Genomic DNA, 13,156 nt, shown 5'->3' on the forward strand with positions numbered 1-13,156 from the left:
CAATTTCTCTAACCTTTTAACAAAATTTAAATTAAGTGTACAGATACCGGCAAACTTCTTGAGCAGGAGTGGGGGAAAGTTTGTGCATCGTACACGCAGGGTGGGAGACAAATGTCAATTGATTTGAATCACGTGATCGATACGTCACTCTAAGTGATATCTATAACTCACTTCTGCAAGGACATTTGTTCAAGATGTTTGCTGGTATGTGTGCCCTCTAGGGTATCTAGGCATCCTAATATTCTATTGGTCCATTTCAAAGAAACTCACTGATGTCCAATTCATCATTATGATAAACGAGCTAGGTGTGGATATCCATAGTTCTTCATACTTTGAAATCGATTTCTCGTTTCATTGAATTTTATAACTTTTTTTGCTTATAACTAAGTTCTTGTCACATCTGCGCCATCTTTCTAATTGTTAACTATTTTATAATTTACGATACATGAAAATTAATCAAAAACCGTCTTTTGTTTTACACGCCCGCTTTTGACTATATTACTGTTTTTATTTTTAAAAGCCTTTACATTGTATAAAACGCACTTAAAACCGAGCATCGCAAAATACAAGGAATTTTATAAGTAAAATGCAGTTTACAAACAAAATATATTTTACTACATAAGTTATTTAAATAAACTAAAACACAAAGAGTATTATTTCTTTCCCTTTTTCTTCTCGGCTGCCTCGGCCGCGGCTTGAGCTGCTTGCATTTTCTTCTGCAGCTTCTTAAGCTAAGGGTTAAATAGGAATGGATAGTAAAAAATTAGGAAGGTGGGAAATTATGTTCACTTAAGTTTAAAAAAGGTGGAGGTTTTATATAATTTAGAGCAACTCTCCGTGGACGTATTAGGAACTAAAAGAATCATGCGAATAGCAGTTTAGTTATATACTAATACTTAGGTTTGCTTAAAAACTACTTGACCATAGTAAAGTTAGTTTTTTTTATTTAAAATTAAAATAGGCTTATCTACTAAGGCAGTAGGAGGAGGAAATCAAGGACAGAAAGAAATCGTACAATCAGGACTAGGATTTTTTCTTGGCTTTCTTTCCCTTCCCTTTGAGCTGTGTAAAAAAAGAAAAGATTCGTAAAAAATTAATGTAGTCCAACTCAGTTTCAGCAATTTCAACAGCAGTCTTAAATTCTTCAGATCTTGATAATAAGATACTGAAAATAATATACCCGTTTCTTCTCAGCTCTATTTGCCAGCACATCTCTCCAAGCGCACTGTATGACTCTAGCGGCGTGCTCCAATAGAAACTTGTTCATCTTCTCCGTCAGCTCCTGGTGGTATTCCTCTTCTCTTTCTGCCATCAGGGGTATATATTCTTTGTCCTGTTCTGCTAGTTTTAACTGCAATGGTTCATATATTTTTTTAGGAAATTTAGGAAAGTACTATTATTTGTTTGCTTAAATAATATAATTTATTATTGATATATTAATATTAAAGATTACAATTATTTTTATAATTTTTTTTTGACGTTGCGGTTTTCAACACAATATCTTTATTTGATATTGATACTCAGGGAAAAATAATACTAATTACTATTTTATTTCCAAGTTCAATACCGCTCTGATAAATATAGGTACAATCTTAATATATGTGGTATTAATTTAATATTATAAAACTTACTTCGAGCTCTTCACACTTCTGAACCTCCGTTTCATACTTAGTAGTGAACTCATCTAGTTCCACCTGCTTATCTGCCATTTCTAGATCATACTTCTGTAGCCATGATAATAATTGCGTCTCCACTTTAAATCTGACAAACCATTTTAAATTTCATATCGTTTAGCATTAAAATGAAACTATCCAAAAGGCTTCGAAATAATATGGAAAACCATATAGAACATATGGTAAATAATGTCTTCTTTCTTTTTCTCTTTTTAAGTTTAACCAATAAATAAATCCTCGGTAAACAAATTTTATTAAACCTTACCTGCGAGCTCGTTGATTCTTCTCATCGATTAGATGTTTCCTTAATATATTCTCATACAATTCTCGACACTCGACCTCTTCCTCTTTCAACATTTCATTCTTTACGAGATGCGCACGAGTTGCTAACACCATTTGCCGATCTGAATCTAGTCTGTAATAAGGGCCTTTAAAAATTAATTTTCTGTAATGTCATTATAAGTTCTAAGCTCTTCGTAACTGTCGCCATGGGAAGGTATAGACAATAAATTATTATTTGCACTTTTTATTGCACAAGCAATTATTATTTATGTATGTATATACAGCTAAAAAGTGTTTTCGCTGTTATAAAGAATGACGTAGAGACATGATCCCATTAAATACATGACTACAAATAGCGTAATATTAAATAGATTAGAACGAAATTTGATAGTTCAAAGGACACAGAAATTGTCAACCTTTTCTTTTATTATATAGACAAAAACATCTTGACTAAGTAGCTAAAACGTATCGAATAACGATGTCATGGACTTGATTCCTAGATATAGGTACAACAATTGTTTTGGATTGTACTTGATACACGGTAAAGGCAAAAGGTAAAAGATCCTTAAACAAAGCCGATACAGTAATGTGTCTACCCTCAGCAAAATAAGTATTTAGTTTAGCCTTGGCTTACATTTTCTTTTTAAGTTTAACTTCCGCGTCTCGGTTCAAAATTGCTAATTCTTGCTCCAATCTCGCGATTAGATCTGTCTTCATCCTCATTGTTTCTTCAAAGCGTTCATTTTCTTCTTTAAGATCCCGCGTATATTCTGAAAGTAATTTTTAGATAAGTCTTTTATTTCTTCGTCAAAAGTCATTTTGATTTTTGTTAAAGCCTGGTTACCTGAATAATTGTGCTTTTTATTAATCCTAGCCAGGATAGCAACAGCATTATGTATATGATAATTTACTACCTAGTAAATGTAAATTTTTTTTTCCATAAACCAACAATATTTTCTAGTACCTAACCTTTAATTTTTTCAATAAGCCTCTCGTTGGAGCCTTCTAGTTTCCTGGTGTTCAATTTTGCAGCCAACTCTTCTGCTGCTGTAGTGTCCATCTGTTTGATCATCAAGTCACGAAAATGTTCCAACGTCAACAAATACTCTAAACCTGGAAATCTTCTTCTTGACTAAAATGAAATAAATAAAAATCAATATAAGCCAGTAGCTTTAATCAAATTCTTCGAAATAACAAAAAATCTATCGTTAATAGTGTTTTCTCATCAAATAAATAAAAAAAACTTACTTCATCGTATGCAGCATATTCTTCTTTCATCTGGAATTTCACATTAAAAATATTAGTATGCGTTTGGGTTAATTTCTACTTAACGGGCTGTTTTTTTTTCTAAAATATTTTGGGTCGAGTGAGCAATAACCTTACGTTAATTAAAAAAACAATATTTTCATCTACAATCTAATTAAATAGATACAAACTTCTGTAATCATTTCTTCGACTTTCGGCTTCAGGTGAGGGTAGCTATTTAATATATAGACAAGGTGACCCAGTTCAGGATTTAACCGGTTCTTCAGAGATACATCACCCTGGAAAAGGTTAAATTTATTGTTTTCCGTGAAATTTTACCATTTCCTACGGACCGTGGTACATTTCTGTGTCCAAATCACTAATGGCTAAAACATGGCGGGATGCGGCCAAGGCTAAGCGGTTAATTTGCGATTAAAACTACCCACATAGTAAAAAAAAGGATTGTCAGTATACACACAGCTTTGATATCTTCCAACGCATCCAAATTAAGTAGACTAGTGGAGAACAGTGGATTATCATACTGTTCGAAAATGAACACCAAATCTTCCATGTGTTGGTTGGATAATATGGAGCTCAGAGTTTTGTACTCCTGCACGAGGTGTGGCAGGCATAGCGCCATCTTTGTTTTGTAAATTGTTTCATTTAAAATTTTTGTGATGCGCTCTGCTTGTATGTGGCACTCCAAATCAATGGGAGATGCAGCTGTAAAAAATTGTATTAATAACTTCTCTGCTAACTGAAAAGAAAAGGTTGTAATTTGGCTGTGTTCCGTTACTTATAAACGAAATAAATAACTTGGTCCCAAATTTCAGTATTAATGAGATAGTATTAGCCTCGGTAGTCAAGGAACAAAAAATAACAGATACACAGGCACGAAAATGTGATACACAAAGGAATTCTGTCAGCCGTCCGTTCCACCCCTGGAGGTTGGATTTTAAAATCGGTCGATCAAATTCGATGATACTGAGTATGTGAATCTTGGGGGACCTTGATTGATACACCTCCACCTCCACCCCTGTACAGGAAGGATAACTCGCTAGCCCATATTGCAAAGGAGAAAGCCGACCTTTTGAGCTGTCTCTTTATGTCCTACTAGGTGATTTTTGATGAAGTAAATCATACTCTGGCAACGAGCTATCCGCTAAACTGTATGTGACATTCATAAGTCAAGCGGGCCTGATGGCATCCCCCCAATTGTGAACCGTAATACTCGGAATACTTAATGATTAGTATGATAATGTATATGAAAGTTATAAATTGGTGCCTGCCCTAGTACTAGTCTGAGAGACTTGATCCACACTAGTTATGTGTTTGTTAACTATTTAATTTAATTATAGTAAGCAATACAGAACTCACAATTATCCTTTGTAAAATCGGGTTCATCTTTCGCGCTTCCTAAAGATCGGCTACTACCGGTTTTTGAACTTTCCGAATAGGTAGATGGAGATTGAAGAGTGCCTGACGATTGTGTCTCCATTATTTAATTAGGCATTGCATATATTTCATTAAAAAAAAGAACAATCTTCAACAATCGGTTTTCTCAATAAACAAATTCGTTACCATGGTTACAATCAACAGAAGTTTGTGGAAGAAAGTTCCACGTATAGAAATCTTAATGAACGAGGTTTGTGAAGAGGAGTCAATTTCCATTATTAAATATTTAACCCCTTCAATCATAAAAATTAAATCAGCGAAATCAACCCTATAAAAATATGCATCAAAATCACAAACCGTCAAATAACCTGCCCCCCTAGACAAGTGGCATTCGTTATCAAACGTTTCGCAATCGAATAATACGCACGATCTGTCGTGAACGCAAATCGATGCCTAGCCAAACGGACCTAAGTTCGGTTAACGTTGCATCGTTTTCCATTTGCGTTAGATATGCGATAGATATGTGAAAAAACAACAATATTCGCGCGCTGTCAGTTCATTTTGATAAGCTGTTGACAAGCACAATCTTGGTGTTGCTATTATCATGACAATTGCTACATATATGATAATTTTTAACTAATGACTAATGTTTAGTTTCTGTTGTTATTACCCGACTACGGCAAAGCCAAAAGGAAGAGTAATGATTTTAGCCGTCTATGTTTCTATATTTGTTATTTAAATTGTATTTGTTGTATTTATTTTAACAAACAAAATAAGTATGTTTTAAATCGGGTGATTTTACAGTAATTGTTATGGCAACCCATCAGACTTTGGCGCTGAGAAGGTTAAATACATTTGAATGGTTTGATTTTGAAAAAGAACCGATTTTAGTTTAGTTATTTGCGATAAGGTAGATGACGTGACAAATGTCATTCCCATACATTTTAATTCTATTCTACTTTCGTTTACGATATTAGATGTCCATTTGTCTAGGCCTGCTGAACGAACTACTTACGCCACCTAGAGGGGAGTAACTGTACCTACTAGCTTTAATGTTTGGAGCAAACATAGGACAATTCTTCCTGCCCGCTCTACGCCCTTGACTTTACATTTACTACCAGTTCACAAGTCTTTTACAAGTTTTTTAATTTTTTTTTTGACATAAGTGTACTTGTTTACCAATTTGAATATAGATGTTTTTGATTTGAATTAGATTTAATTAAGATTAGTTACAGTTTATTAATAAATAATAAGTTGAAATGTATAATAAGTTTATATAAGTGTCTCAGGAAAAAAATTAAAACTCAAAAATAAGAAAGACACAACTTAGCACTATAATACTAATTAAACTAATTCTATATAAGTCTAATTCAAACAACGTAACGTTTTTAACAATTATCGCGCTTCTTAGAAACACTTGTTGCTATGAAATGTTTGTTCAATATTTTTAGTAACTTGTTGTGTTTAGAATTAGCGATATCTTGTCTTAATTAAATATCAGAATTATTAATTTATAAAATATTTTTAAATAAATTGTAAATTATTTTGAAGTACTAGTTTATAACAGGATTCAATATGCCGAAAAAAAGTAAAGTCAATAAGTTAGCGCGTATGTCTGACGAAGAACGGGCGAGGTATCTGCAGCACAGAGCTGACGTAGAAGAAGAAGCGAGGAGGAGAAAACATGAGTTGATTGCCCGGTTTATTAAAGTAAGTTATTGTTCATAAGAACCAGTTGAAAAAGGATAAATAGACAAATAGTTATAACAATCGGTCTTTTTTTAGAATAAATTAGACAAAGAAGAATCATTCAGCAAAATAAATACAGCTAAGATAAACCAAGAATGGCGCTACATACTGCGAAGAATAAAATGTCGGCAAATGGAAACAGATATTCAGGTTTGTATGATTAATTCCCAAAGTTTCACATCAAAATATTCTGCAAAGGCTCTGAAGCGTACCAAGGTTTTACGATACTTCTTACATTATAAACAGAAAAAAATATTTAAAAAAACTAAGGTTGGGCTTCTCGCATAGTATTTTCTAATAGGCAAGTAGTCATTTTGTGTCTTGAACACGCCGTCGACCTTTCGGGTATGTCGATTTCCTATCCATATTTTCTTCACCGAACAAGCAGCTGTTAAATGCGCACATAGAGAGAAAGCCCATTGTTACCCAGCCAACAACAGCACATAATAGTTTATCTTTACGATTATTAACACGACGTGTTGAATTTAATATCGTCAGATACTTTGAAAAGTATAAAAGCCTAGTGTTTTCAAAATTAATAATTTAAATCTTAGGGGATGGCCGCCAGTTTCAATTTCCTCATGGAAAGAAAGAACCGACTCATCGAATCACTGACAAGGGCGATCGAAGATTCCGATGAACAGCACAGGCGAGCTTTTCAGGCACACACGGAAAATTTGAGCTATTTTCTAAGTAGGTGAAAGAGTTGTATAAACTGGTCTTAGTTTTTCTTGAAATGCGTTTTAATACACTATGTATGTATGGAGATATTTTACAATATATTCTATATAATATAACTTTCTGTTATTTTTAACTGCATATTTATCTATTTTAAGTAACAATATTATAACAAAGACATGTAGGTATGCATTGGCATATCTAAGCTTGAATTACTGAATTGGTTTCTGATATTTAATCGGTTTTTTCCATATTATCTCCTAACAAGTCTTTTCGAAGGAGATAAACAAATCGAATAGATTTTTAAGATTACATTAAAACGCACACAAACACTTTCCTACACACACTTTAACCTAGAAATTAATTGTTAATTGTCTTGGTTAGTACATAATGTTCCTCGTATATATGGTGTAAATATTATCTTTAAAATATCAATGTATCGTTCAATAAATATACACACTAGACTAAATTGGCGAAGGCATGGTCATGCCCTATACAGCTATGCTTAAATGGGTAAAACCTTGTCAATTATTTCCATTAATTATTCTTATTCCATAGAAATAGGCACGCAGAGATTAGACAATTTACAAGCTGCCTATGAGCACCAGAAAAACGATTTCTTAGAATTGTGGGATAAGGAAGAGATGGAAATCACAGACAACGACGACAAAGCAGAATTTAAGCTTATGTTAATAAACTTTATACAAGAGAGAGACTTTAAATCTTATAAAAATGAGAAAGACATTGAAAGAGCGACCTTAATGAACAACGCTCGGTTGGAGGTAAGTCTAATTATAAAAATATCTGCTTCAGACAAAACAATAGTACCTATTAAACATTGATAATTTTAAAGAAAACCAGTTTGAATATTTGAATAATTTGTAGATGTAAAATGGTGTAAAGTACGGGGAAGCTTGGAACATTTGATTTTGAATAAAACAATATTAAATTATGGTAATCCATTTTTATTGCTTCATTCTAAATATTTTACAAAGAATATTATTAATAACAATTTAATTGAACTGTATATCGTCTTTCCAATCATCACAAGTAGCTCGTCCCTTCTCTGATAGGCAGACTAATAAATTTTTAGAAAACTCACATTTGTCTTCGGTATTCTCTGAAACGCAAACATTCATACAATATCCTTCCAACAGTGAATAAACTTGTATTTAACATTTCCTAACGTGGGCGGGAGGCCCATGTTTTATGAGTAAGCCTCATAAAGCAATCTTGTACTGTCAAATAATTTGTATAAAAGAATCAAAACCATAATATTTCACGTACATGATTGTTTTAAAACTTACCATTATCGAGAATTTGAAAACACTCTTCGATGGACTCCTGTAGAAAATCCCTCAAATCTTCACTTCTCAAATTTTTGGTCATCGCATTGGTTACTAGGTAACGATCCGGCATTCCATTTTCTCCTGTCTACAGATATAAAAGCAGTAGTCACATCTTTATAAAGATTCCCAATAACCTTAATAAATTTTGAGAAACTCCTCTTCCTACGTCCATATATTGTAAGTTTCTTACAAATATTTGACATTGACTTTTACAAAGTTAAGCGGATATCCCTAAGTCGCTGAAGTAGCGAAGTACGAGTAAGCATCCGATATTTTTAATGTGTAGCATAGCATAAATACACAACATACCTAATGAATTTCGTCTGCCTAAAATTAACCGTACATGTGGTTTCTGTCTAATGTTGTTGAATGTGGTCGATTCAACTTTTTTTTTTCCGTCAGAGACACAACTTGAGTGTTGAGGTCTCTGACAGGATGACCAGCGCTGTGGAACACGTCTGCAACTGACCCTGGCTTCACAGCACAATGCTCAGCATTACAGCCAGCATAAGCCAGGGTTACAACTACAACACACTCACCTTACACACATAATTATAATTATTATTTTTATGTCATATTAGTGGTTAATGTTAAAATCACTGATCTGAAGTTACCATTTGTAAGTTATCCAGAAAACAGTGCATAGCACACGCATTTCCGCCATCTTTGGAATCACTCGAGTTCCTTTCGCGATGGTTGTCGTCCGATCTTGGAGTATTTGGATTGTACTGGCTCCGCTGACCAGAGTTTTTTTCGGATCGATCTCGTTTATAACGGTGACTAGGATACGAGTACATATTGCGTTCCTGTTAAAATAACCAGCTTTTTTAATGTTAAATAAATACTACTTATATAAAAGAAATAACTCCATTTGTTTGGTATCGACATTTCATCATCAGGTCATAAAACATTTCAGCTGCTGAAACTTAATGATATGTTCTTATTACTAACAATTATACTTACACTTCCATATTCATCATTTTGATAAAGGTCCTGGCTATTATGATCGTTTTGCTGATAATTGTTAACATTAGTTCTGTAATCCCCTTCCCTTCTATGATTGTTATCCATTTTTCTGTCATTTTGGTTATGAGATTTTCCGTAATTGTATTGATTTTTTCCATCCATACCCTGGTCGTGATAATTTTGTCTATTGTCGTCTCTTTCGTATACCGATCTGTCTGATCTATCATCCATCCAGTTCTTAACTGGTTCTCTGTTTTTATTTTCTTCTCTAGTCCTCTTATTTTTGTTCCTTTCTTTTTCAGATCTATCTGAACCATGATCTTCCCAGTCTTCAGATGAATTTTTGAAACCGTTATAATTCTTCTCCTCTTGTTGCTTCAAGCAGTTATTATAAATTTTCTTCAACTCATCGCTTTTCAGACTACCTTCTGTCCGGCAGTTTAGACTCTGTTAAATAAAGATGTGTTAAAATATACTTGTCTCGTAAAACATTTAGCAAATTAACAGATAAGTTAAATTTAGTTGTAGTTATTAAAATGTATTTTACTTACATAGATTTCGGACAGAAAGGAACATATTATTAATATAGAGAATTTTGGGATCATGTTGCTAAAACAACGTAACAGTAACGCGAATAGTATCAAAATAACACTCGCATTATGAATTACTCATATTTATGGGTGTACGGCTACGCTCGAATGACCTGGAACAGCCTAGGCCTGACGGTAAATTCGTCAAGCTTCAGGATTTGATGATGTTATAAGCTTTGCATGGAGCTATTAAACAATTACTGTCATTCGTATCCCTTACATTTTAACCGTAAGCGGAAATATTTGACGCTGTGATTACAGGAAGCTCATGTGAAACTATTTCGCTGACTTGTGTTTTATATTTAGAGCTAAATCCTAAATCATGTTTAGGACTTTTTAGTCCTAATTCTTAAGATTTATGTTTAAGAAGAATGTATGTATATATATAAAATAAACGATTTTATTTCAGCATGAAGAAGAAATGCGAAATTTATGCCGACCAATGCAACTAGAAATAGACTTTTATTGGAGCAAATTACGTGACGTTTACAATGGTTACTTGGAACAACACAATCCAATTATGAGTCACTATCTATCTCTTCAGGAGAAAGACGATTTCTATCAAAGGGATATATTCAGAAATGAGATTCAAATACAACAGGCGACGGTAACTTTGCTTGTAATCTAGATAGTAAGCTTGGTAGACATAAATGCTTAAACTTTATCCAGAATAGGGTTTAGGAGTTTTAGTTAAAATCTTAAAGGTAGTATTAGATCATGTTTTCCCTACTTTTCACCCTACGGCTTATATTTTTTGTACTTTGTTTCGCGTTTGATTTATTCAAAAGGTATCATTTTAAAATTAAAATAATCATCATGATGAATGCATGTGTGCAGAGGCATTTATATATCCGTTTCACGAATAATTTTTGTTCAATATAGCTACCTGTTTGTCATAACAAAACGATTTGCATATCCAGTTAGAAACGAAAACAGTGAAAACAATTACTTACTAAATTAATGTAATCTACGAAAACAGGAATTACTTCTCTCTTTGCAAAAGGAATACTCTAGAACGACAAATTCTCTGAGCTACAAGTTGAATCGCCTTAACAAACATAAAGAGGATTTGGCTAAGAAATACTGGCAGATTAAAAAAGATAACAAGACGAATAGACGTCGGGAGAGTGATATGCTAGCAGTTTTGGTGGATTCTAGCTCTGATGCTAAAACGGTATTATATTCTGATATGGTAAAAGGAAAAGTTAGGACTAGGAAATCTTTTTTGTACCTTTATTTTTTCTTTATTAACTGTAAAAATTAAAATGTAGACTTAAAAACTCTTTTTAAATTTTAGTATCTAGAGAAGATGCTTCAAAAGATACAAAAAGTAAATGTAATGGCAAAAATATGCAGTAAATATGAATATAGTGCTGATACTTTCCTAGAAGGGATTGAGAGTGATGGAATTTCAGAAGATTATGAGAACCTTGACACTGCTATGATAGTAAGATTTAATATTTATTATAAAAATACCCATTTACTAAAAAACCAACATATATGGTGTATCCAGATTTTTCTATGTTGATTAGTTTTACATATTATGCAGGAAGAATACAAGGAATTTAGAAAAATGGACAAGTTTTTACTAAAAGTTAATAGAGCCAAGGTCCAAACAATGTGCCTTAGAAGTGAAAAGTCTAAACTTGCTAAGGAAAATATACAACTGAAACAGTATATCAAGAAATACCTCACTGATTTGGCTTTAAAGGATGGCAAGGAAAGGCCAGTAACTTCAAGACATCCTGATAAAGAAACTACTTATGGGAAAGCATTGTAAGTTACCACTTTTTTATAATTTTTAGATTTAAGCAACAAAATCAGTCTGATTATAATGAAATACTTTACTGTGCTTTATTTTTAATAGATTGTTTTGACTAGTGTTTAATGTTTTTAGATATCGCCCCGTGACATGCATAGAAGGAGCTCTGTCAAATGCTGTATTACATGAACAGAGGATAAAACTGGAGAAGCAACGTCTCAAAGAAATAGGTGGAGTTAAGTCATACCCTCGAGTCAATTGTTGGTAGTAATAGCTATTATTTTAGAAACTTGCCTATAAATCTTAAAATATGCATAATCTTATTTAAGGCTACCTTTATTTTGAAATGTATTCACAAAAAAGGATGTGATTTCAATTAACAAAGATTAAACCAAAGAAATTTTTTATTTTGAATAAACCCTTAATAATATTTTACTTATAAAGTTACTTATAACCTACTCCATCGCCGTAACACCTTGTAGTCCACTAGAACCGTCATCGCCAAGATTCCAAGGATCATCAAGAGCAGCAAGTAACTTTGCTAGAGCTTTTTGACTTTCAGTATCAATATTCTTAGTCATTTCCTCCGAAAAAGGCACGTAATCATCACATAGTATACTTTTTCCTTGCGACACACCGTGAATTTCGTACCATCCTTCGAGTGGTTCGTTTTGGGGCTTTTGTAATCTTATTAGAACTTCTTGGTCGTCAACAGTTTTTACATGAAAACCTTCACTGGCAGATACTTTAGTAACTTTACCCCAGAGGGTAACTTTTGCTCCATTTCTTTGTGCTAGGTTGCCGGCAGTTACGTACGGTACAAACTCGTCGTTATCAGGGAATTGGCTATCTTCAAAGTCATCATGATCTCCCATTTTGATATAATATATGTAATATAAACGACTTATTTATAAATCAAAAAGCACTGATTAATAAGCAGTTAATAATTTAAAAATATATCTTGTTATTCTATGTTTTACGTAAATTGCAAAAACGCGGGGAAATGGAAATAATAAGCACACTAAACAGCTACTATCAATTGTCACTGTCAGATTGACAATAAATTTTAAGAAATGAAACATAGTAAATAAACTTTGATAGACTATACATAACTAAATAAATGTACTATTTGGTACAAATCATTTTGTACAAGTTTTTATTTGATTGAACCAGTCACACATCACTGCGACCTTATTGCATACGGGAAAGGTATTGAATTTTAATTAAATACATACGTATATTATATAAACTTTGAACGGAGTGCGTTTCTCTAAATAAAAATCTTTGAAGATACAATATTTACATAACGTTATATAAGGTATGTAAGTATATAAGGCATGATGTTGTCACGGCAAGGTGCCCTATGGAATTTTTTATTACTCTAATTCAATATTGTAAGGCTTTTAGGTTTACACTTCATTGTATAGTAAACAACTTTTCTGTTCAGGTTTATAAGTATATTTGGTT

The 13,156-nt window shown here is 32.9% G+C and overlaps 4 protein-coding genes across 5 annotated transcripts; 1 reads left to right on the forward strand and 3 right to left on the reverse strand.

The window, feature by feature from the left end:
• Positions 1–377: 377 nt before the first annotated feature.
• Positions 378–4,829, reverse strand: LOC110994562 (dynein regulatory complex protein 10-like). The gene is made up of 10 exons (XM_045628003.1): positions 4,578–4,829; positions 3,679–3,923; positions 3,392–3,499; positions 3,204–3,233; positions 2,925–3,087; positions 2,590–2,725; positions 1,939–2,088; positions 1,632–1,761; positions 1,181–1,351; positions 378–731 (listed from the first exon to the last, which is right to left on the reverse strand). Exons 1-10 carry the CDS (start codon positions 4,696–4,698, stop codon positions 654–656), a joined length of 1,332 nt encoding a protein of 443 aa, XP_045483959.1. The 5' UTR covers positions 4,699–4,829; the 3' UTR covers positions 378–653.
• Positions 4,830–6,170: 1,341 nt separating this feature from the next.
• Positions 6,171–12,078, forward strand: LOC110994569 (dynein regulatory complex subunit 2). Of its 2 annotated transcripts, XM_022261273.2 has the most exons (9): positions 6,171–6,305; positions 6,381–6,494; positions 6,899–7,037; positions 7,581–7,804; positions 10,337–10,534; positions 10,907–11,101; positions 11,225–11,374; positions 11,477–11,703; positions 11,825–12,074. In XM_022261273.2, the coding sequence occupies exons 1-9, from the start codon at positions 6,171–6,173 to the stop codon at positions 11,955–11,957; spliced, it is 1,515 nt and encodes a 504-aa protein (XP_022116965.2). In that variant the 3' UTR covers positions 11,958–12,074. The 2 variants fall into 2 exon arrangements, with proteins under 2 accessions (XP_022116965.2, XP_022116966.2); XM_022261274.2 differs by lacking the exon at positions 10,907–11,101 and having other exon boundaries at positions 6,174–6,305; positions 11,825–12,078.
• Positions 8,036–10,282, reverse strand: LOC110994570 (odorant-binding protein 59a). The gene is made up of 5 exons (XM_022261275.2): positions 9,889–10,282; positions 9,335–9,784; positions 8,986–9,177; positions 8,330–8,456; positions 8,036–8,142 (listed from the first exon to the last, which is right to left on the reverse strand). Exons 1-5 carry the CDS (start codon positions 9,940–9,942, stop codon positions 8,036–8,038), a joined length of 930 nt encoding a protein of 309 aa, XP_022116967.2. The 5' UTR covers positions 9,943–10,282.
• LOC110994571 lies at positions 12,076–12,722 on the reverse strand. The gene has a single exon (XM_022261276.2). The coding sequence runs from the start codon at positions 12,562–12,564 to the stop codon at positions 12,145–12,147; it is 420 nt and encodes a 139-aa protein (XP_022116968.1). The 5' UTR covers positions 12,565–12,722; the 3' UTR covers positions 12,076–12,144.
• Between the last annotated feature and the right edge of the window lie 434 nt (positions 12,723–13,156).

Source organism: Pieris rapae, chromosome 4 (assembly GCF_905147795.1).
Source record: "Pieris rapae chromosome 4, ilPieRapa1.1, whole genome shotgun sequence".
Lineage (NCBI taxonomy): Eukaryota > Metazoa > Arthropoda > Insecta > Lepidoptera > Pieridae > Pieris > Pieris rapae.